At 48.0% G+C, this 22,971-nt stretch overlaps 1 protein-coding gene across 1 annotated transcript; it reads right to left on the reverse strand.

The window, feature by feature from the left end:
- Positions 1–105: 105 nt before the first annotated feature.
- On the reverse strand, positions 106–21,108 carry LOC115387035 (RNA-binding protein FUS-like). Its single transcript, XM_030089565.1, has 15 exons — positions 20,993–21,108; positions 19,777–19,801; positions 19,378–19,541; positions 18,848–19,073; positions 17,091–17,347; positions 16,801–17,005; positions 10,533–10,567; positions 6,410–6,451; positions 6,193–6,302; positions 5,970–6,099; positions 5,761–5,859; positions 5,322–5,493; positions 5,012–5,109; positions 1,445–1,595; positions 106–918 (listed from the first exon to the last, which is right to left on the reverse strand). Exons 1-15 carry the CDS (start codon positions 21,003–21,005, stop codon positions 879–881), a joined length of 1,767 nt encoding a protein of 588 aa, XP_029945425.1. The 5' UTR covers positions 21,006–21,108; the 3' UTR covers positions 106–878.
- Between the last annotated feature and the right edge of the window lie 1,863 nt (positions 21,109–22,971).

Below are 22,971 nucleotides of genomic sequence, written 5' to 3' on the forward strand. Positions count from 1 at the left end.
GTCATTCTGAAGGTTTGTTTTCAAAGGGTTTCTTTTGACCTGAGATTCTCCTCAACTCCTGACTCCACTCTCCTCTCCTCCTCCTGAGATTCTCCTCTCCTCCTGTCTTCCAGCTGCTTGCTAAACAGAAGCAGAATCACTTGTGAAGAAAAATGCTTGGACTCACTGAATTTGATCACATTTTTATCTGAAACTCCTCACAATAGAAACATCAACAGGACAGGAAGTCATAAACACAGGATCAAACAAAGACACCTCCGGAGGTTCAGCCTCAGCCAATCGGCAGAGCTGGCAGAGCTTCAGCTGGTCTGATCCGTTACACACCGTCACCGTTTTTTATTTGGCTGGAGGGAAATAGAAGTTCTCTGCATCCTAAACTCCTGATGAAGGGATTCTGTGAACCGTGTCGCTGCAGCAGCAGAAACTGAAGACTGAAGTCATGCATGTTGAATCTTTAAAGTTGTTCACATCAAACAAATAATGAATAAATAAATGAATAAATAAAGACATTTCAGTGAATCTGCCATGATAGCTGGTTGAAGTGTGTGCTCTCTGTTGCTGTCTCAACTCATTTTTTATTTTAAACGTGGATTTATTTCAAGGATTGTGGGTTTTCTCTTCTGGCAGATCGTCTCCGCCTTCCCTGCTGATGTTTCATCGCTAACAGCTACACATCTAGGAAATCTGGGAAAAGCAGACGGGTTTTTACATTTCCACGTTCCTCACGCATTCACCCTCTTCTCTGGGTTGATTCCCCTGACAGAGGAGGAAACACCAAACACGGGGACAAGAACAGGCTGGTTCTCCACACCGGTCAGGATGAGCGGAGTTAAAGAGAAGATGAGAGCAGCGGGTGGAGGATGTGGACGTCTGTCCAGTTAGTAGGGACGGCCTCGCCGCTCCTGCCTGCGATCGCCCCTGAAAACAAAACAACCAGTCAAGACACAAACATGAAATCAGCTTCGGTCCTTCATGAATTTAAACATGGAAAGACACTCAGGGTGTGATTCTCGCATTCTGAGCAACACAGCGACCTGAGGGTGTGTTCAATTCCACTTATCTTATTTAACCAGCAGAAAGCTAATTGAAGCCGGGCACTTATCCTGGTAACTGCAGGCAGGTGTGTTTTGGGTGGAACATGTTCTAAAATCTGGACCGACTCATTTCCACCAAAGACATTCCAGTTTATTCACTCCACTCGACGAAACATCTTCTACAATCTGTGACTAAAGAAAACATCAGGATCCACAGCAGAGCAGTCACAGCTGGTCTACAGGAGCAGAGGGAGGACCAGAGTCAGAACGCCTCCACAATCAGCTCCAGCCTCATCAAAATAAAAGCTGCAGAAAATCTAGTGTGTGTGTGTGTGTGTGTGTGTGTGTGTGTGTGTGTGTGTGTGTGTGTGTGTGTGTGTGTGTGTGTGTGTGTTGAGGCCTCGTCCCACCTAGCGTCCATCTTTCCAGGGCTGTACCCTCCTCGGTCTCCTCCTCGTCCCCTGAAGCCTCCACGGTCTCCGCCTCGGCCCCTGAAGCCGCCGCCGCCGCCGCCGCCGCCGCCCCGCTCAAACCCACCTCTCCGGTCGCCACCATATCCTCCTGGAGGCACAGAGGCCAAAGGTCAAGGATCAGCCTGAGGTCTGTTCATATAACCTCTCTGCTGCTCCGACTCGTTTCACTGAGATGGTTTCAAATGGATCTACAGTCCTGGACTGGGACTGAGTCTGGGTCTGGACTGGCTCTGGACTGCGTCTGGACTCGGACTAGACTGGACTGGACTGGGACTAGATTGGACTGGGACTGGACTGGACTGGGTCTGGACTGGCTCTGGACTGGATCTGGACTGGGACTGGACTAGACTGGACTGGACTGGGTCTGGACTGGACTGGGTTTGGACTGGGACTGAACTGGACTGTGACTAGACTGGACTGGGTCTGGACTGGGTCTGGCCTGGGACTGGACTAGGATTAGACTGGGACTGGACTGGGACTAGACTGGACTGGGTCTGGACTGGGTCTGGACTGGACTGGGTCTGGACTGGGACTGGACTGGGACTGGACTGGGACTAGACTGGGACTGGACTGGGACTGGACTGGGACTGGACTGGACTGGGTCTGGACTGGGATTAGACTGGGACTGGACAGGGACTGGGACTGGGACTGGGTCTGGGCTGGGACTGGATTGGGACTAGACTGGACTGGACTGGGACTAGATTGGACTGGGACTGGACTGGACTGGGTCTGGACTGGCTCTGGACTGGATCTGGGCTGGGTCTGGGCTGGGACTGGATTGGGACTAGACTGGACTGGACTGGACTGGGTCTGGACTGGGACTGGGACTGGGACTGGACTGGGACTAGACTGGACTGGGACTGGGTCTGGACAGGGTCTGGGCTGGGTCTGGGCTGGGTCTGGGCTGGGACTGGATTGGGACTAGACTGGACTGGACTGGGACTAGATTGGACTGGGACTGGACTGGACTGGGTCTGGACTGGCTCTGGACTGGATCTGGGCTGGGTCTGGGCTGGGACTGGATTGGGACTAGACTGGACTGGACTGGACTGGGTCTGGATTGGGACTGAACTGGACTGTGACTAGACTGGACTGGGTCTGGACTGGGTCTGGCCTGGGTCTGGCCTGGGATTAGACTGGGACTGGACTGGGACTAGACTGGACTGGGTCTGGACTGGGTCTGGGCTGGGTCTGGGCTGGGACTGGATTGGGACTAGACTGGACTGGACTGGGACTAGATTGGACTGGGACTGGACTGGACTGGACTGGGTCTGGACTGGCTCTGGACTGGATCTGGGCTGGGTCTGGGCTGGGACTGGATTGGGACTAGACTGGACTGGACTGGACTGGGTCTGGACTGGGACTGGACTGGGACTAGACTGGACTGGGACTGGGACTGGACTGGGTCTGGACTGGGTCTGGGCTGGGTCTGGGCTGGGACTGGATTGGGACTAGACTGGGTCTGGACTGGGACTAGACTGGAATGGCTCTGGACTGGGTCTGCACTGGGACTGGGTCTGGGCTGGGACTGGATTGGGACTACACTGGACTGGACTGGGTCTGGACTGGGACTAGACTGGACAGGGACTGGGCTGGGACTAGACTGGACTGGGACTGGGCTGGGTCTGGGCTGGGACTGGATAGGGACTAGACTGGGCTGGACTGGGTCTGGACTGGGACTAGACTGGATTGGGACTAGACTGGGCTGGACTGGGTCTGGACTGGACTGGGTCTGGAGTGGGACTGGGACTGGACTGGGACTAGACTGGACTGGGACTGGGACTGGACTGGGTCTGGACTGGGTCTGGGCTGGGACTGGATTGGGACTACACTGGACTGGACTGGGTCTGGACTGGGACTAGACTGGACTGGGACTGGACTGGACTGGACTGGGTCTGGACTGGGTCTGGGTTGGGACTGGACTGGACTGGGTCTGGACTGGGACTGGACTGGGACTAGACTGGACTGGGACTGGACTGGGTCTGGACTGGGACTGGACTGGGACTGGACTGGCTCTGGACTGGGTCTGGACTTGGTCTGGACTGGCTCTGGACTGGGTCTGGACTGGGACTGGACTGGGACTGGACTGGGTCTGGACTGGGTCTGGACTGGGACTGGACTGGGTCTGGACTGGGACTGGACTGGCTCTGGACTGGGTCTGGATTGGGACTGGACTGGGTCTGGACTGGGACTGGACTGGGACTGGGACTGGGACTGGGTCTGGGCTGGGTCTGGGCTGGGTCTGGGCTGGGACTGGATTGGGACTAGACTGGACTGGACTGGGACTAGATTGGACTGGGACTGGACTGGACTGGGTCTGGACTGGCTCTGGACTGGATCTGGGCTGGGTCTGGGCTGGGACTGGATTGGGACGAGACTGGACTGGACTGGGTCTGGACTGGGACTGGGACTGGACTGGGACTAGACTGGACTGGGACTGGGACTGGACTGGGTCTGGACTGGGACTGGATTGGGACTAGACTGGACTGGCTCTGGACTGGGTCTGCACTGGGACTGGACTGGGACTGGACTGGGCCTGGACTGGGTCTGGGCTGGGACTGGATTGGGACTAGACTGGACTGGGACTGGGCTGGGACTAGACTGGACTGGGACTGGGCTGGGTCTGGGCTGGGACTGGATTGGGACTAGACTGGGCTGGACTGGGTCTGGACTGGGACTAGACTGGATTGGGACTAGACTGGGCTGGACTGGGTCTGGACTGGGACTAGACTGGACTTGGTCTGGACTGGACTGGGTCTGGAGTGGGACTGGGACTGGACTGGGACTAGACTGGACTGGGACAGGGACTGGACTGGGTCTGGACTGGGTCTGGGCTGGGACTGGATTGGGACTACACTGGGTCTGGACTGGGACTAGACTGGACTGGGACTGGACTGGACTGGGTCTGGACTGGGTCTGGGTTGGGACTGGACTGGACTGGGTCTGGACTGGGACTGGGACTGGACTGGACTGGGACTGGACTGGGTCTTGACTGGCTCTGGACTGGGTCTGGTCTGGGACTGGACTGGGTCTGGACTGGGACTGGACTGGGACTGGACTGGGTCTGGACTGGGACTGGACTGGGTCTGGACTGGGTCAGTCAGACATTTAAAGCTTCTCCCTCGTTTGTGAAGGAAAGGTGGGACCAGCTGCTGCTGCTCTCAGCTCTAATTTATTTCACCTGTTTTTTTCTGTATCTGTACTAATAACCATGGCGTGCCGGACGTGGGTGTGTGTGTCACTCTCTCACACCCTTCTGCCAGGACTGGGTGTGTGTCCATTGTTGCAGTACACCTGTCCAGGGAGCGTCTCCTTGTCTCTACAGGTTGACAAAGCATTTTTTTTTTTTTTTTTGGTTACATAAAATGTCTTGAAGGTCAAGAAGAGAAAAATTAGATGTATTTATCTCTGAGAAGTGGACATCGAGCAGCACCGACACCAAAACAGTGTCGGAACAGAATAAAAACAAAAACGTGGTCAGCGTCAGCCCCAGGCGAGCCTCACCTCTCTCCATGGGGGGCATCCCGCCGGCGTCCTCCGGCTTCGGCGCCTTGCACTGGTTACACTCGTTACGCCACGAGAAGTTCAGGTTTCCACAGTTACTGCAAGAAAACGAAAAAAAAACAAGTTTCCATCAAAGCAGAAGTTTCCAGAGGACAGAGGTCTGACAGCATGTGGACTCAGAGACACACAGCGGGGGACAAAGACTTTGTTTCCTGGTAACAAGAGTTAAAGTGTTTATTAAACCGAACCACATCTGTGTGACGAGCAGCAGAGAGAAGTGTGTGAGAGGACTCTGCAGGTCTGAACTCACGGGTTTGAACACTTCCAGTCTCCAGCTCTCTGCTGTCCTCCTCCTCCTCCTCCTGCTCCTCCTCCCAATCCTCCTCCTCCCGGTGCGCCCCCTCCCGCTCCTCCCGCTCCCCCGTTGCTTCCTGGGAAACCTCCACCGCGACCTCCTCCGAATCCTCCGCGACCCATTGGCCCTGCACAGATCAGGTTTATTATCCAAGTGGGTTTCTTAAGACGCTTCTCGTGACACGAGGAACGGTCTTCAGGATATATTGAATTATTAATACGTACAGTCCTATAATCGTATCAATAAATGAGCAGGAAGGAGCGTGAATGTTCCTCAACTGTGATTTCGGTTTCAAACAGGAGCGCTTGGTGTGCCAGATGAAGGTTCTGAGCAGTGAATCTGTTGGTATCATCAACCCGAACAAGCATCGTCTCATGCATTAGAGGAAGCTCACCTCCTCGTCCTCGGCCTCCCCTCATCCCGCCTCGGCCTCCAAAGTCGGCCCTGCGGGTGGCGAACGACACTTTGATCGGGTTTCCATTGAAGTCCTTTCCTGGAACACACAGATTGAGGGGAAAGGTCAGTCAGAAAGACACTCTGTAGGAAAACTGGTCTCACTACTCTGTTTCCACAGTGAACAAACAGCTCAGGTCTGAAACTGACCGTCAAACCAGTCGATGGCGGCCTTGGCAGACGGCGGGTCGTCGAACGACACGGTGGCTTCTCCCTTCAGCTTCCCCGTGTCCCGGTCGGTGTACAGGTTGATCATCGGCATCCCCGTCTTCTTGTTCACCTAAGAGAACGAGCGGGAGCCAGACGTCTGCAGGGCTGACGGTTCCAACGCCGTGACGGCTGCGTGTGTCTGAAAACGAGGACCGAAGGTTACCTTGATGATCCCGATCTGCTTGAAGAAGTCCGCCACGGACTCCACCGTGTAGTCGTCCCCCAGGCCTTGGACGAAGATGGTGTTGTTATCGGAGTTATCCTGGTCCTGCACTGCGGGACGAAGACGAGAAGCAACACCAGACGGTGTGTAAACAGTCACATCCCGTTGGAGCTCGGACTCATTCACACACCAGAGTCAAAACCCACAAAGGACTTACTGTAGCCGGGTCCTGAGTGCAGATGTCCCGGCTCTCTGGGTCCTTCAGAAGATACACAAACAGGCACATAAGCTTTGGAAAAGTCACACACACACACACACACACACACACACACACACACACACACACACACACACACACACACACACACACACACACACACACACACACACACACACACACACACACACACACACACACAATGCATTCTCAACCCTGACAGATTTTTTACGTCAATGTTCCTGTAAGTTCAGGACTTACAGAGGAAGCCAAACAGTGATTCTCTCTCACTCTAATATCTAACTCTCATTCTACAGCTGTAACTGAACTGTGATCACAATGAAACCTTAAAAGAACCAACGACGGGCCGATTTACGAGAGGTCAGTCTCTGAGTATTGATTAAAACACAAACCGAGGACCTTTCCTGCTGCAGTAAAGAACACAGAAGTGGTATTTTTGAACACAGTTATCCTGCAAACTTCTTGAGTTTAAGTGAAATACCAAGAATTAATTTGAAAATGGAAATAGATGACTCAAAAAAACAAAACAAAAATCAGGTCCAACTGTGTGTTTTTCTACACAACCAAGAGTCCAGTGGTGATGTTGGACCAAATTTTCTCTTTTCAGGACAAGTTGGGTTTAACGGTCGATTTTTCCCACCCAGATCACCGAAGTTCTCCACCCCTACACTGTCAAACGGGACATTTTCCCAACTGAAATACCAACGTTAGATTCCCGACATAAGAACCAGACATATACAAAATCTGGTCAATTGGTTGAGGCTCTAATTGACTGGTGTTCATTCAGTGCTGGTTGTCAGAATAAAAGAAGAAAAGTGAGAAAAATCTAAATATGCGGCCTGAGGAGACAATCCCAGTAAAACCAGTCGAAATGGCTTCATTCTTTGTGTGTTTCCAGTCAATCAACAGTCTTTCTGCAGAGCGTCCAGGACCAGTTTTCAACTATATCCACCACTCAGCATGTTCCCTTTCCTACAAACTAGTCCAGATCTGTTTTCAGTCTATCCGTGCACGTTTCCTCAGTTGAATGAAGACGAAACACAAACGCCCATTGGTGTGTTTGAGTTCCGCGGACTTTTTCCTGCATCATGTTCAGTCTGACAAACCAAAGTTTGTGACCTTTCCTTCAAATGATGGTCTCATTATCGGGAGAAACCAAAGACAAACCTGGTTCACAAACACTTCCACTTGTGCTAGTCATTCTTTTTCAAGATGTTATCAGCTCTTATGAAGCGTCACTCAAACAGAGCGAGCAGCTCTGCTCTTGAAAGTTATCTCACTGGAATAAACTCCATTTCCATGAGAGTCTGGATCAATTCCCCTCAGATCTTCAGCTTCACAGTGAAACACATCCAGTCATTTTTAGTGCTGAACAAACTTGAAGGAGGCACAAGTTTTGATTCAGAAATAGTAGCATAGCTCCCTCTACTGGTACACACAGGAAGGTCAAGTATTTTTAAGAAAGAAAAAAACAATTTGAACATTTCTAATGTTAAAAAAATGGTATCGACTCTTTTGTGGCTCAATGTTTATTAGATAGACTTGAAAATGTTTTAGAGAACCTCAGTGTTTCGAGGTTCGTCTGTCTCCTTAAGTGACTCAAAACACCACCTAGTGGCGAAAACTGGTAGTGAGACACGAAACAAGCCAGAGCTCACTGGTAACTGGTGAGTTGAGCAGCAGAACATTTCAAAATGATCTCTGAGATGATATCAAGCTCCTGTGTCTCATTTTGTAGATTTAAATGAGTCATATCAGTCAGTGTTGAACAGAAATTTGACCTTTAAATTGTTGTAATTTTCAACAAATGTCTTTTGGCTTAAAAAATAAAGTGATTTTGGAATTTTTCTTTCGGTCGTGTGACAGAACCTTGCCTTGATTTGTTTTTCTGCGCCTTATTTCACCTGCGTCGTGTTTGTGAAACTCTGATGTTTCCATTTTCACATTTCTTTTCTTGATTTCGACACGTCATCAACACGGGGTAAAAACTAACCACAGACCGAACACACCTCTGAACCTGTCCATCACATCACACACCCCAGGTGATACAGCTGCAGTGTGGGAAATAGCTCCCCCTGCTGGAACTGCTTCCTCACTTCATTAGAAGAATAGATATTTCAGGCATGGTGACCGTTTTCATGATCCCTCCTGGTGATAAATACTGTGAAATGTCAGAAAACCAAGTCCACCTTCAGCATGTATTTTCTATTTGACCCACACTGTTCAGCTTTGATGCTAACGCTGTTAGCTCGTTTTCACTGCAGCATCATTTAAGCAGACCTGCCAACCTTGGTGAAATTTTATGAGTACCACTTGCCGGAACACTTGTCGACCGGGGGAGGGGGGGGGGCTGTCAGTTTTAAGTTCTCATGTGGTTCTCTAATTTGTTTATTGGCAAAGACTTAACAGATGTTTTTCTGATACACATTACATTGCGGCTGACCGTGCACGTTGTCCCCAGAAAAGAGCTTCAAAATGCTGCTACATGTCCTTTAACTAAGCATTTTTTGCTGTGTGTGTGCGCATGCGTGCGCGTGTGTTCCATTACTAAAACCTTTATAAAGCCGTGAATACGGTGTTTCAAATTAACTGGTGTCCTTGTTACCTGGTGACTGACTTCCTTTAGCATTTCCTGCTGCTGCTGCCAGTAGCCGCATATGTTGAAATCAGACTCATAAAAGGTCTGACAAGACTTTTTGTCTGGTTTTTAATATCTATCAGCAACAAGGGACGTGAGAGAAACCCAGTCGCCAGTTAAAAGGGACTCAGTTATTCCAAAACACCGGCTCCTCTCCGGTTTCGCGACACTCCTCCTCCGCTAGTTAGCTGCTGTGTTCAGGTGACTGGAACTGCTGCGGAAAAGTGAAACTCGGTCGTTAACACGAAAGCAGCGGTGACAGCTGGACTCAGGAGGGACTCAGGAGACACGTGAAGGAAGCGAGGACAATTTGCACAAAGGAACGACTCTCAGACAGCTGTGAACCGGCTCTCGTCGTTCACTTGAAAGAGCCGTTCAAACGAACGACTCGTTCATTGAACGTCGCAGCACTACGAGGGTAGCACATATGTTTCCTCCCGGTTCCATAGCTGCGGCGCACCAGCCGAATTTACCGGTATTTTTTTTCAGCGTGACAAATACAATGTGTACCGTGAATGTGTGACAACACACCGAAATGCGTGACACTTCAGAGCCCTGCTGCTGCATCGTGTTGTCAGACATGAGAACGTCCACGGTCCGCATTTATAACAGCGCTCACAGACGTCTACAGCTTTTTGCGTAGTTTAATGAGGCGGAGCTTACCAGCGTATTTTGATGTCAAATTGCGTACCCACTACGCAAAATGCGTACAGGTTGGCAGGTCTGTTTAAGCACCAGATCAGGTATCTAGTCCTCCATTATTCTCACTGAAGCCCCAATTACACAACATTCACATGCTTCAAGTGGAAACAAGTCATTTTTGCATTTCTCATTTCAGAAAAGTTTTTAATTTACATGCTAACATTTTGAAAACGTTGTCCGTTTACATGAAAACGGCAGAAATGATGAAAACGATGTGGTTGGTTGGTTTGCCAGCTGGAGCTGCTGGTACAGAGAACAATACACCATAAACATGAACAATGGGTGGAACAATCAAAAAGTTTCACCTTGGGAGCCATTCTCTAAAATTGGCTCTGAGCCCGTTGACATGTAAACGGACACCAAAACGCAACGCAAGTTCTCCATTTTCACTTGAAATCATTGCCATGTAAATGGAGCCTAAAACACTAAAATTGTCAGCCAATAAACTAAAAAAAACTGTCCCTTTTACAGAAAAGGTGCAATAAATCTTTCAATTTGTCATTCCTCGGGCCGGATTGGACCCTTTAGCAGGCCGGTTTTGGTCCGCAGGCTGTATGTTTGACACCCCTAAACCCAGCAGGTGTTCTTACCTGTCCAGGAAACATCGACCTCCATTTTTAAATGTTTCCAGTTTGAAAAGTTCATTTTCTGTACATGAAACCAGTTTTTATCTACTCCTCTTCAACTTAGTGTCCTCAAAACCAACAAACCTTTTTAAAGATGTTCTTTTTTTTTTGTTGTTGTTTTTTTTTTGTCACTTACCACCAAACTTATTGAATCCTCCTCGATCGCCCATTCTGATGAAGAGGAAGAGAAAAACGACACGCATTGAAGGCCAGCACCGACAGCGATTTCTCTCACCGGGTTGTGGGTAACGTTTAATCTTACTGTCTCTTCTTCACAGCCACCCTTCTTCGTGACCCCTCATCCTGATCAAACCCCTCTTTATGAACCTCGTGAACAAGAGGCCACTTTAGAGCCTGGGATGTTTACAGGCAGCTGAAATGTGCTGCTTTCACCCTCATGAAGTTAGAAATTCTTGACATGAGTTGCTTTTTAATGTCAGTTAAAGGGTTAATGAACCAAATGTCAACACCTTTGATTTCTTGAGAGGTGTTGTGAACTCTGAATCCCAGACAACTGCTGCACAGACAGTTTGAAGGTTTTTTTCCCCCCAAATCGTAAGCGTCTTAATGAACATCTGCTGAAACCCCTGACTGCCTGCAGTCTGACCCCCGCACAGTGTGAACTCCATAAGATGGCTGAAGTGTAGAGAGTCAGCCTGGGGAGAAGGTAAGAGCCTAAGGAGAAGATTCGCAGATTAATTAAAGCAGAGAATGATACAGTGAACCTGGAAGGGGGGGGGCTGGTTGGGGGGTGGTGGTCACAGGTGAAGGGGGGGGGGGGGCGATGGGAAGATACTGAGGCGTTAGTTTTGAGTGGAAGCCACAGTTTTCTGTGTGATGGAAACAAGTTTCAGCCAGGTGAACACACACAGAGAAGACACATCATCATACTGGATATAACTGGTGAATCATGTCAGGCATGATGCTCAGATTTGTTTTTTTTTAATCTTTCAGGTTTTGAGTGAATGTCTTTCTTTGAAAAAAAAAAACATTTACACTGAAAACACTTCTGTGAATTAGTTTGTGCCTTCGAGTGTCAGTACAGAGCAGAATCAGGTAGTTTAGAGCCTTTTCTAAAATAAATCCAGATTGTCTTGTAGAGTGGGCTTCACCCTTTAAAGCTGCTGCTGTAGGTTTATCACTGCTGGGAGAGTTTCTTTAAACCGCTCTCCATCCATCGTGTGCCTGATTTCCCTTCATTTCTTTCTCTTTTAGCTGATTCGAGCCGCTTAGAGCTGCCTGCGTTACGAGATGACAGTGAGGGAGGAGTAAATACAAACACGATGGATGAGAAAACAAACGATGGAATGAGAAACCAGTGTTGTCGCAGTTCTTCACCAACATCAAGAGAGAACAGCAGACTGCAGCTGAACCTCGATAAGGAAAAAAACTCAACTTACCCACAACTGTTTGTGCCTCAAAGCTTCTCCGTGTGGATGTAAAATCTTTGATCTGTGAACTGTCTGCTTTCATTTGTCATGTTCATTCAGCTTTTCATTAAACGTTTCCTCTGTTTTTAAGTCAGATCTGCATGACGTTGCCCCAAACACTTCAATGAGAGAGCAGTGTGCAAAGGTCACACAGTTTTCCTCACCAACACGTTCACGCTCAGCTTTTAAACTTGAAGGGAATTCCTCTTTCGGTTTAAAAATCTCATCATCAACATGAATTTGTTTTTGTTCCACCTTCTCCTTGTGGTTTGTTCAGACTTTCACACCAAATCCAAAAAACCCAGGACCGGACATGTTCTGCTACAAGGTCTGAATCGATCCAAACCACCATCATAGAGGTAGTTCGTGTTTTTCTCTTGTATAAAATGACCCCAGTGCGGCCGCACGGCACATCTGAAACCTTTTAGATTTTGCAGTTATTGTTCAGATTGAGTTTCATTCTTCAACCTTCAGTTTTCTCCCACCTTCAAAGACCATGAGGTGAGTTTCCAACTTCTATTTTCTACAAGTTTTCAGTTGTGTGCACCAAATTATTAAGATCATCCATCTATTCATTTTCAACCGCTTGTCCAGGACCAGTCTAAGCAGGGATGCCCATGTTTCCCTGTCCCCAGACACGTCCTGCAGCTTTTCTGAGATGATCCCGAGGCGTTTCCAGACGAGCTGGGAGACATAGTCCCTCCAGCGTGTCCTCGGTCTTCCCCGGAGATTTTGCCTGGCGGGACATGCCCAGAAGACCTCCCCAGGGAGGCATCCAGGAGGCGTCCTAAACAGATACCCGAGCCTCCTCAGCTGGCCCCTCTCGATGCGGAGGAGTAGCGGCTCTACTCCGAGCTCCTCCCTGGTGACTGAGCTCCTCCCCCTGTCTCTAAGGGAGCGCCCAACCACCCTACGGAGGAAGCTCATTTCGGCCGCTTGTATCCAGGATCTTGTCCGTTCGGTCATGACCCAAAGTTCATGACCATAGATGAGGGTGGGAACGTAGATTGACCGGGAAATCGAGAGCTTCGCCTTTCGGCTCAGCTCCCTCTTCACCATGACAGATCGATACAACGACCACATCACTGCAGCCGCTGCACCAATCCGCCTGTCAATCCCACCTTCATCCGTCCCCCACTGTGAACAAGACCCCAAGATACTTAAACTCCTCCACTTGGGCCAGAGTCTCTCCACCGACCTGGAGGGGGCAGGCCACCTTCTTCCGGTCGAGGACCACGGCCTCGGATTTGGAGGTGCTGATCCTCATCCCTGTTGCTTCACACTCAGCTGCGATCCGCCTCAGTGCATCAAGGTCCAGGTTCGATGGAGCCAACAGGACAACATCATCTGCAAAAAGCAGAGATGAAATCCTCTGGTCCCCGAACCAGAACCCTCCGGCTCCTGGCTGCACCTAGAAATTCTGTCCATAAAGATTATAAACAGAACCGGTGACAAAGGGCAGCCCTGCCGGAGTCCAACATGCACCGGGAACAGGTCCGACTTACTGCCGGCAATGTGGACCAGACTCCTACTCCGGTCATACAAAGACCGCACGGCCCTTAACAAGGGGCCCCGGACTTCGTATTCCCGGAGCACCCCCCACAAGACACCACGAGGGACGCGGTCGAACGTCTTCTCCAAATCCACAAAACACATGTGGACTGACTGGGTGAACTCTCACGAACCCTCGAACACCCTATGAAGGGTGTAGAGCTGGTCCAGTGTTCCGCGACCAGGACGAAAACCGCATTATTCCTCCTGAATCTGAGGTTCGACTTCAGGTTGAATCCTCCTCCCCAGTACCCTAAAATAGACTTTTCTGGGGAGGCTGAGGAGTGTGATCCCCCTATAGTTGGAGCACACCCTCCGGTCCCCCTTTTAAAAAAGGGGAACCACCACCCTGGTCTGCTAATCCAGAGGCACTGTCCCCGACCGCCACGCGATGTTGCAGAGACGTGTCAACCAAGACAGTCCCTGCACATCCAGAGACTTAAAACTGCATTAAGAACTTTTTCAACTTTAAAAATACTTATTTTCCACCATAAATATGTTACAAATATTCAATGACGTGTAGAATGTGCCCTGACATATTCATTGTAAGTACCGCTAACGGCGCTAACTTGTCACTTGAAAGTTGCAGTGCCGGTCCGGCAATTTGTATTTCTTGGGAAAAATTTGAGAGGATGTGACGTAATGTGCTGGCCTGATTTGCTTACCTTTCGTTTTGTCCGCCATTACTCCGCCAGATGCTTACCGAGCAACAACTGAGCAGTACTGAGAATGGATCTTCCAGAAAGTAAGAAAAGACCCGCTTCTAGCACTGCCACAACTCCAGCACAGACCCCACCAGGCAAAAGAAACTTAAATTTTACTCGAGCGCTACTAAAAGAGCGAGGAAGGAGTTTCCCTCTTCCATGCATGTACATGGACGCAAGCCACAGGGACGAGCGTTTCACTAAGCTGCAGTTACGCCCAAGGCCTGCAGGAGCCGTTCTTTCACATGAAATGTGCAAACTCCTTAATGCACCTTTAAGGTACTCAGGACGACTCTCGTCCACCCCCGTTGCCTTGCCACTGAGGAGCTTACCAACCACCTCGGTGACTTCGACTTGGGTGATGGACGAGTCCACCTCTGAGACCTGAGCCTCTGCTTCCTCCATGGAAGACGTGGTGACGGGATTGAGGAGGTCCTCGAAGTATTCCTTCCACCGTCCTATAATATCCTCATTAGAGGTCAGCAGCTCCCGTCCTCAACTGTAAACAGTGTTGTGGAGACCCGTTTTCCCCTCCTGAGGCGCCGGACGGTTTGCCAGAATTTCTTCAAGGCTGACCTGTCGTCCTCCTTTATGGATTCCTGAACTCCTCCCAGACCAGAGTTTTTGCCTCCACAACCACTCGGGCTGCAGTTTGCTTGGCTGGTCAGTAGCTGTCAGCTGCTTCTGGATTCCCATGAGCCAACAAGGCTCGATAGGACTCCTTCTTCAGCTTGACAGCAGCCCTTCAGGTGTTGCCACCACAGCAAGCACAGGACATCTTGTGACCACAGCTGCTTCAACAGTGGAGGTGGAGAACATGGTCCACTCGGACTCAATGTCCCCAGCCTCCCTTGGGACATGAGAGAAGCTCTCCCAGAGGTGGGAGTTGAAAACCCTGCTGACAGAGGGTTCCACCAGACGTTCCCAGCAGACCCTCACAACACGTTTGGGTCTGGCAAGTCTGTCCGGTTTCCTCTTCCGCCAGCGAATCCAACTCACCACCAGGTGGTGATCGGTCGACAGCTCTGCTCCTCTCTTCACCCGAGTGTCCAAGACACGAGGTCAGAGGTCAGATGACACGACAACAAAGTCGATCATTGACCTCCGACCTAGGGTGTCCTGGTGCCAAGTGCACTGATGGACACCCCTGTGCTCAAACATGGTGTTTGTTATGGACAAACTGTGGCTAGCACAGAAGTCCAATAACAAAACACCACTCGGGTTCAGATCAGGGGGGCAATGCATCCCAAGCACCCCCTTCCAGGTCTCACTGTCGCTGCCCACGTGGGCGTTGAAGTCCCCCAGTAGAACCATGGAGTCCCCAGTCGGAGCACTGTCCAGCCCCCCTCCCAGGGACTCCAAGAAGGCCGGGTACTCTGCACTGCTGTTCGGCCCGTACGTTGAAACAACAATGAGGCACCTGTCCCCGACCCGAAGGCGCAGGGATGCGACCCTCTGGTTCACTGGGGTGAACTCCAACACATGGCGGCTGAGCTGTGGAGCTGTAAGCAAACCCCCACCAGCCCGCCACCTCTCACCGCGGGCAACGCCAGAGAAGTGGAGAGTCCAGCCCTTCTCGAGAGGTTGGGTTCCAGAGCCCCGGCTGTGTGTGGAGGTGAGCCCGAAAATATCTAGCTGGTACCTCTCGACCTCCCTCACAAGCTCAGGCTCCCCCCCTCCCAACGAGGTGACATTCCATGTCCCTATAACTAGTAAAGACTGGCTTTAAAAGAAAAAAAAAAAAAGATTTGGGTGCGTCCTGCCTGCCTGGTTCGGCAGCCACTGTTTGGCTGCTCTTCGAAGCCCCGCCCCCCCTGACATGAGGAACCACTGAGTTCATTTTCATTACGTTTTCCTCACATTTTTTTCATTTTTTAAAAGCTGTCACACCTTTTTTTTGTAGCCAGAGAAGCACGTTATTCAAGAATTAACTCCACCGTCTGTTCCTCAGGAGGAAAATAAAAACATGATTTGAGGCCAGTTTCAGTTCTGCTGCGTGTTGAGCTTTAACAGTCACTCCAACACTCCAAGTAATGTTTTTTCCTCATGTTATCAACATTATAAAATATGCACAGTGTGGTTGTTGTTGTTTTTTTGTTTTTCTTACTCAGTATTTGACCTTTTCGCAGCTCCACATCACTGCTGGTTACAAACTAAACCATTTCATTATCATCCAGGAGGAGAAACGGTGGATTTAGATTTGTGTGTTGGCCTCATGGAGCCACTGCAGACAGACCGAAGAGCTGCAGGTTCACGTTTTCCTATTCAGCCTGGTTATTTCTGTGACCCGTTTGTACAGCTCAAAGTGTATTTAAAGCAGGAATCTGCTTTTGGGGTTGATCTTATTTTGGTATTTCTAGATCAGTTTTCAGTCACAACAGCAGTAAGAAAATAACCACAAACACTCTTTAGGCCTGACATTAGACGACGAAAATACACAAAACCCTAAATATCTTAAATATACCAGATTTGTCACATTGATGGTAAAACGGTCGCACAATGATGCTTTTCCAGGTCAGAACTGATGGAGCTGGGATCCATTAATTTGGGTCAAATCCGAGGATCCTCTCACACTGTGTGTATCAGATGTGTGTGTGTGTGTGTGTGTGTGTGTGTGTGTGTGTGTGTGTGTGTGTGTGTGTGTGTGTGTGCTGGAGGAGGAGGAAACACACTGACTCACAGTCCACCTGCACCCACACTAAGACCCGTCAACACTTACCCCATGCCTCCTCTTCCTCTCAGTCCACCTCGGCCTCCGCGGTCAAAACCGCGATCGTAACCTCCGCCGCCGCTGCCGCCACCACGACCTCCAAACGGCCCGCCGCGGCCCCGCCCACCACAGCCCTCCTGGCCGCCGTAGCCTCCTTCAGGACCACCGTACCCTCCACCTCCTGCGCTCAGGGGTGGGCTCTCATCTCCGTATCCTGACAGGAGACCGTCAAACGTTTCATTCATTCATTCATTCATTTCAAAAGGTAATCATTTGATGACCACGGAGGCGGTCCTCACCTCCACCCTGGCTGTACGGGCTCTGCTGGCTGAAGCTGGGCGGAGGAGGGGAGTTGTAGCTGGGAGGCGGGTTGTAGTGACCTCCTCCTCCTCCTCCTCCTAATCCTCCTCCTGCTCCTCCACCTCCTCCATGTTGAGGCGGCGGCTGGTGACTCCCGCCGTACCCGCCGGCCTGACCTCCACCATAACCTCCCCCGCCGCCGTGCCCACCGCTGGGAGGCTGGTTGTAGTTGGAAGCTGAGGAGTTTCCTTCATAACTGGTAAAAATAATTAAAAAAAAAAAAAATCAAAATAATAATAATAATTAAAGCCGCAAGCGGCGTCAAAAGGCCCTCGCCGGCTGCTTACCTGACCCGCCCCGTTTTATTCTTTCATTGATGTGTTTGACCTGCATGTGTGTCAGAATTCATGTGTCAAATTTGGTGCATTTCCATGGTAACAGGTACATTTAATCCAATGGGAGATTTTTCACTTGGGCCCATTAGAATAACATGGAGAACTTCAGCCATCGCCACGGCAACACCGTTAAATTACAACATGGTCACCATTTCCTTTATTGACTGGGATTACATGAAGGAACAGTCACCCAAATTTCATTCATTTCTGACAAACTAATAATTTTACACCCCATACAGATTTTCTTTTGATTCTGTAGGGGGCGCTGTAACGCCGATTGTCAAATTTTCACTGTCAATGTGTCCAGATAGGAAGGGTCAGTAAGTGTTTAAGATTTGGTTTGGATCGGAGTCATTATGAAGGAATGGCAGCCATTTCTCATACAAACAAAAAGGCAAAATTTGACATCAACTTTGCGGCGTTGCCACGCAGAAACCGTGAACTAAAGATTTATGATTTGGACAACTTTTAATTGTCTACTTGTGTAGATGGTGTCCACCAAATTTCAGCTCATTTGGAGAAGCGCACGATCAAAACAAACATTTTGTACGACGTCCTGGAAAACAGTGACTCAGCTTTTTTGAAAATTCAATCCCAGATAGCTGCTTTCCTGCTGTTCTGAGGGCGGGGTCATAATGATATTTTTGTTCGTTCTGACACGGCGCATGTGTATACCGAATTTCGTGGTTGTACGACAAAGTTTATTGCGGACCCCCTCCCATTGACGCAATGCATTTTGGTTATTGCAGGTGGCGCTGTAGAGCCAATTTTTTAATTCCAATATTGAAACACATTTAAAAAAAAATTCGCCGGAACTGAATTTTGTGCAAAATTTGGTGAGTTTTCGAGCAGGTTTAGGGAGTCAAATTCCAGTTTAAAGAGCAGAAGAAGAAGAAGAAGAAGAAGAAGAAGAAGAAAGAAATAATAATATTTTTTGCAAAAACAACATGCGATTTTTTTTTTCGCCGTGACTTCGCCCACATATTATGTATTTTCGGAACGGTCTTGACAAGCCCGACGTGTATGTGAGGTGTTTGAGAGTGTGAATGTCTGTGGTTGAGCGCTATGCGCTCGACAAATAATTTTTTTGTGTGAGAGTGTGTGTGTGTGTTTTTATGTTTCTACGTGTGTGTGAGTGCATGTCGGTGTGTGTGTGTGTCTGGACATGCTGTGCGCTCCACTTGTCATTCTTGTACGTTTGAGCGTGTGACAGGCCTTGGTCGAGCGCTTGACTAGTCGTCTGTGTTGCAGAAACAAAAGGCCCTTCGCCCTCGCCTGGCCAGGGGCTGGGGCTTCATAATAATAAGGCTGAGTGCAATCACCTGAGTAATCAATAACTCCTGTTAAGGGCCGAGCCTCACCCTGCAGACGAGGACGGCGGCGGCTGCTGCTGGTGCTGCTGGCTGTACCCAGAGAAAGACGGCGGCTGGTTGTAGCTCATGTTGGATGGCTGGTTGCCGCTGTTGTATCCTCCAGAGCTGTAGGACTGACTGGAGTGACCATACCCTCCCCCTCCTCCTCCTCCTCCTCCTCCTCCACCTCCTCCGCCTCCTCCTCCCTGGTTGGAGGGAGCAGAGCCGTATCCTCCTGGGGGGACAGAGACGTTCGGGCTGTCACATCGACAAGAGAGGATTTTTCCATCTAATGTCAGAAAAACGTCTGGCGTTTTGTGGTCTAAACAGACCACAAAACTTCAAGTGAAAAGGCATCATTTTTCCATTTTTCCATTTTTTTTTGGACAATAACAACAGTGTTTTCCTCCAGAGTGTCATGATTCCGAGCCCAGATTCTCCTGGTCCAGGTTCTCCTGGACGTGGTTCTCTGAAAATGCGAAGACGGCGTGCTCCGACGCGAAACACCGCGGTGCAGTCAGGGAATAAGTGGAGCCCACCTGACTGCGGCTGAGCGTAGCCTCCGTAGCCACCCTGGCTGTAGGACCCGGGGCTGTCCTCTGAGTCCTGGCCGTAGCCTCCGTAGCCCTGCTGACTGTAGCCCTGACCGGACGACTGGCCGTAACCATGGTTACCTCCACCGCCCCCACCATAGGAGCCGTACCTGCACACAGGAAACCCCGTTACACCACTGTGACTTTCACTGTGTGTTAAAGAAACCAAAACATCTTCTCTGTGAGGAATGTTGGTCAAACTGCTTATTTTTAGACTTTAATTTACATAAAGTCAACTTTAATCTCAATATACTGTATCTCTGGAGTGTTTCACTAAAATGCAGGTTGATTTGACAACTAGGTGGAAGAGTTCAGGTCCATGAAGAATCTCTCAGTGTAACTCACCCTTGTCCTGATGTCTGAGAATAATCTTTGAAGGAAAAAAAAACAGCATGTTAGAACGAACAGTTTTTTTTTCTTTTTTTTAATAATAAGAAAAATCATTTCATAAAAGTTGCTAAATTCAGATGAGCAAAACCAGAAGACTCTCAACCATTAAATTCTACTCATGTGTGCAAAACTAACTTCATCTTTGGGGCCAAAAAAATTATCTTGGGATTTTGGGTTTTGTGCGAAACTGCAGTTGACAGTGACATGAGTGTAAAGATTGAAAGACAGATTCAGACTCAAAACCTCTTTCACCTCAGAAACAGATTTCAATGTGTTTTCTGGTAAATGTAGCTGAGCTCAAATCATAAACGAGTGCAGATAAACATGTCAGAGCTAAAGTCTGAAACTTCTGAAATGGCATTAATTTAATAAAGGTGATCATACAGAATTATTAAGAACAATTAAAACATCAAAGAACAAGGAAAGCATGTGGAAAAAGCAACACAACAGAAAAAATGTCAAAGCAGTAAAGATGAACACACACTGATGTTAAAAGATCAGATCACACAAAAAATAAAGTAATAAACACCAACATACTTACAATATAATCATAAAACATAAATGGGAGTCATTTGGATGCCAATAAAAAGACAAAAAAGTAAATCAAAGTAAATTGAAGCATCCCTTACTGCTGCTTGTAGCAGTGCAAAGCTTTTTCATTCTACGATTGCACTGTGCAAGTAATTGATCCATTATTTGAGCAAAGATTTGTCGATTGCCCTGCACACCAAACCAAGACAGTTGGGCAACGTGCTGACCTTGCTCGCTTTGACAAAAATTGAATACCCCCAAGCCTAATAATGATCTGTTATTTGCGCAGCGCAACCGGTAGATTCCACACATCCCCAGTTGGTCACCAGTTAACACGGAAACCAGATAATCCGAAACACCGGGGCTGAGCTGAGAGGCGGGGTCGCCTCCACTAACGGGGTCAGAAGCGCAACTGAGCAAACTGCTGGCTGGTTACCGCTGACACTAACCAGCTAACCAGGGTTTTTCTCAGTGTGGCTGAATGTGAATTTAAACCTGTGGTTTTCACACCGACACCATATTGTCTACCGGACAGTTTCTCACGGCTAGCTTCACCTGGCTAGCAGCTAACTAAGCACCGAGGAGCCGGCTGTGGATCTTCTCACCGCGGGACGCCACATTTAGACGGGGTTGTTCTTACCGTGAGAGGCCATCTAATAGCGTGGGTCCGTTAATATCTGTCCCGTTATCATCTACCGCCGTGCACAGTTCAATGGACCGGGAGAAGAATCACGACCAAAATAGACGGTCATCACAAGTCCCGCCCCCGCCTGCTTCTGATTGGCTGAACCGCTGACGCTGATGAGTTCTATCCAATCATAGACCGGGACGATGCAGCATATTTTTACATTTATATAAATTATAATATTAGACCACTAAATGACTGTTGTCACTATCAACTGTAAACTACAATGTTAATGAGTGTGAGCATGGTTACAAAATTTACAGTATTATTAATTTTGAAAGGACTGATCATTATTGGATTGAGTTGATTGTTAGAACAAACGTTCTACTGAAACCTGGCTCATATAATCTTCATTAAATACATACTGAAAACTGAATTTTCTGCAACATACTAGGTGCTACACTGCGTGCTGTCAAAGTATGGAAGCCTGAAGACAACAGTCCTGCTGTGATTAGGCCTTCATGATAATTGCTAAATAAAACACATTTTTGTTAGTGCTGTCATGCCATAAAAAAATGAATCTAATTAATTACAGGATTTGTAATTAATTAATCTAATTAATCACACTTTAATCTCATATCTGCTTTAGGTCCCCAAGTGAAGAATTCAAATTCAGGGACGTTACAGAATTGTAGTGCATGACTCATCAAAAGAATACAGAGAAGAGAAGTTTTGAAATCCACATTTTTGTTAATGATGAATGAAAGCTTCAGGCCGTCTTGTCCAAAATAAATTCTAAGCCCAATAAGGCAAATTAAATAACACTTTCAGTGTGTTTCATTAAAGAAATTCAAAAGAAGAAAAAGTTGAAGTACATCCCAGCAACCAATTTGGCTTGGTGCAGTATTCAAAAATGCAGTACAAACATTGATAAAAAAAAAAAAATCTGAAATAAAATAAGGCTGAGTCTCAAATAGCCACTGAAGCAAACTAAACTGAAAATGAATACTGAAGCTAACTCAGTACAGCAATTTAAAACGAATACTACAAGTATAACATGCCTCTAAATAAGACAACAGTTCCATTCACAATGAATTGCCACTCAAGTGTGCTATAATTAATCTTAGATTATTTTTTTTGTGCACTAATTTGCAGTGTGATTAATTAATCTAATTAATGTACTAAAGTGACAGCCCTAATTTTTGTTTCATATAAAGTGCCACACTCCAGTATGACTGGAAGAACAACAGCTGTAAGTTCACTGACATCCACACCCATCAAGCCATTCACTCCAAAGCAGAACAACCAAGAGACAGCACGTGGAGAGTGAGGAAGAGGAGGTGAAGGAGGAATCAACAGTTCTTGAGTGTCTCGGCTCTTCTAATGAACCTGGCTGAAGGCTGGTATGACAGCCCCTCTTACCTTTAAAAAACAAACATCTCTGATTGCTTTTTCCCATGCTTGGTTTTTTTAACACCACCGCAAATCCTTTAATCCCACCACAGTTGTTTAAATCTGACTGTCAGTAATTTAATGCAACTGTTTTTTTTTTAAAGCATGCATGCCGAGTAAGAAATTCACACCTCATCAATAAAGAAATTCACTGGTCCTAGTAAAGAATCAATGGTAAGTGTCGCTGTGGGGGGAAAAAAATTCTCAGAATTAACAAATATCTTCAAAGTTTTGCTAGGAGATCTTTTGTTGATGTATGTTATTGTAAAACTATACTGAACATTTCAAAAAGTTATTGTGATTTTAAGTGCCTTAGCAGGTTGTGGACATTGAAGTTGGTCCATTATTTACATCACTCAAAAGCACCTGACTAACACCTGTGTTCTTAGTTGGTCACTATATTTAGATGTTGTCAAGAAACGAATGAACGATTTATTTGGGATGAAAAAAGACTCGTGAAAACAAATGTAATGAATTTAATGCAGAAAATAAGTAGGATACTTTCATTTTAATTGAACAGCATCATAATTTCATGCTTTCTT

This window comes from Salarias fasciatus, chromosome 4 (assembly GCF_902148845.1).
Source record: "Salarias fasciatus chromosome 4, fSalaFa1.1, whole genome shotgun sequence".
Classification (NCBI taxonomy): Eukaryota; Metazoa; Chordata; class Actinopteri; order Blenniiformes; family Blenniidae; genus Salarias; species Salarias fasciatus.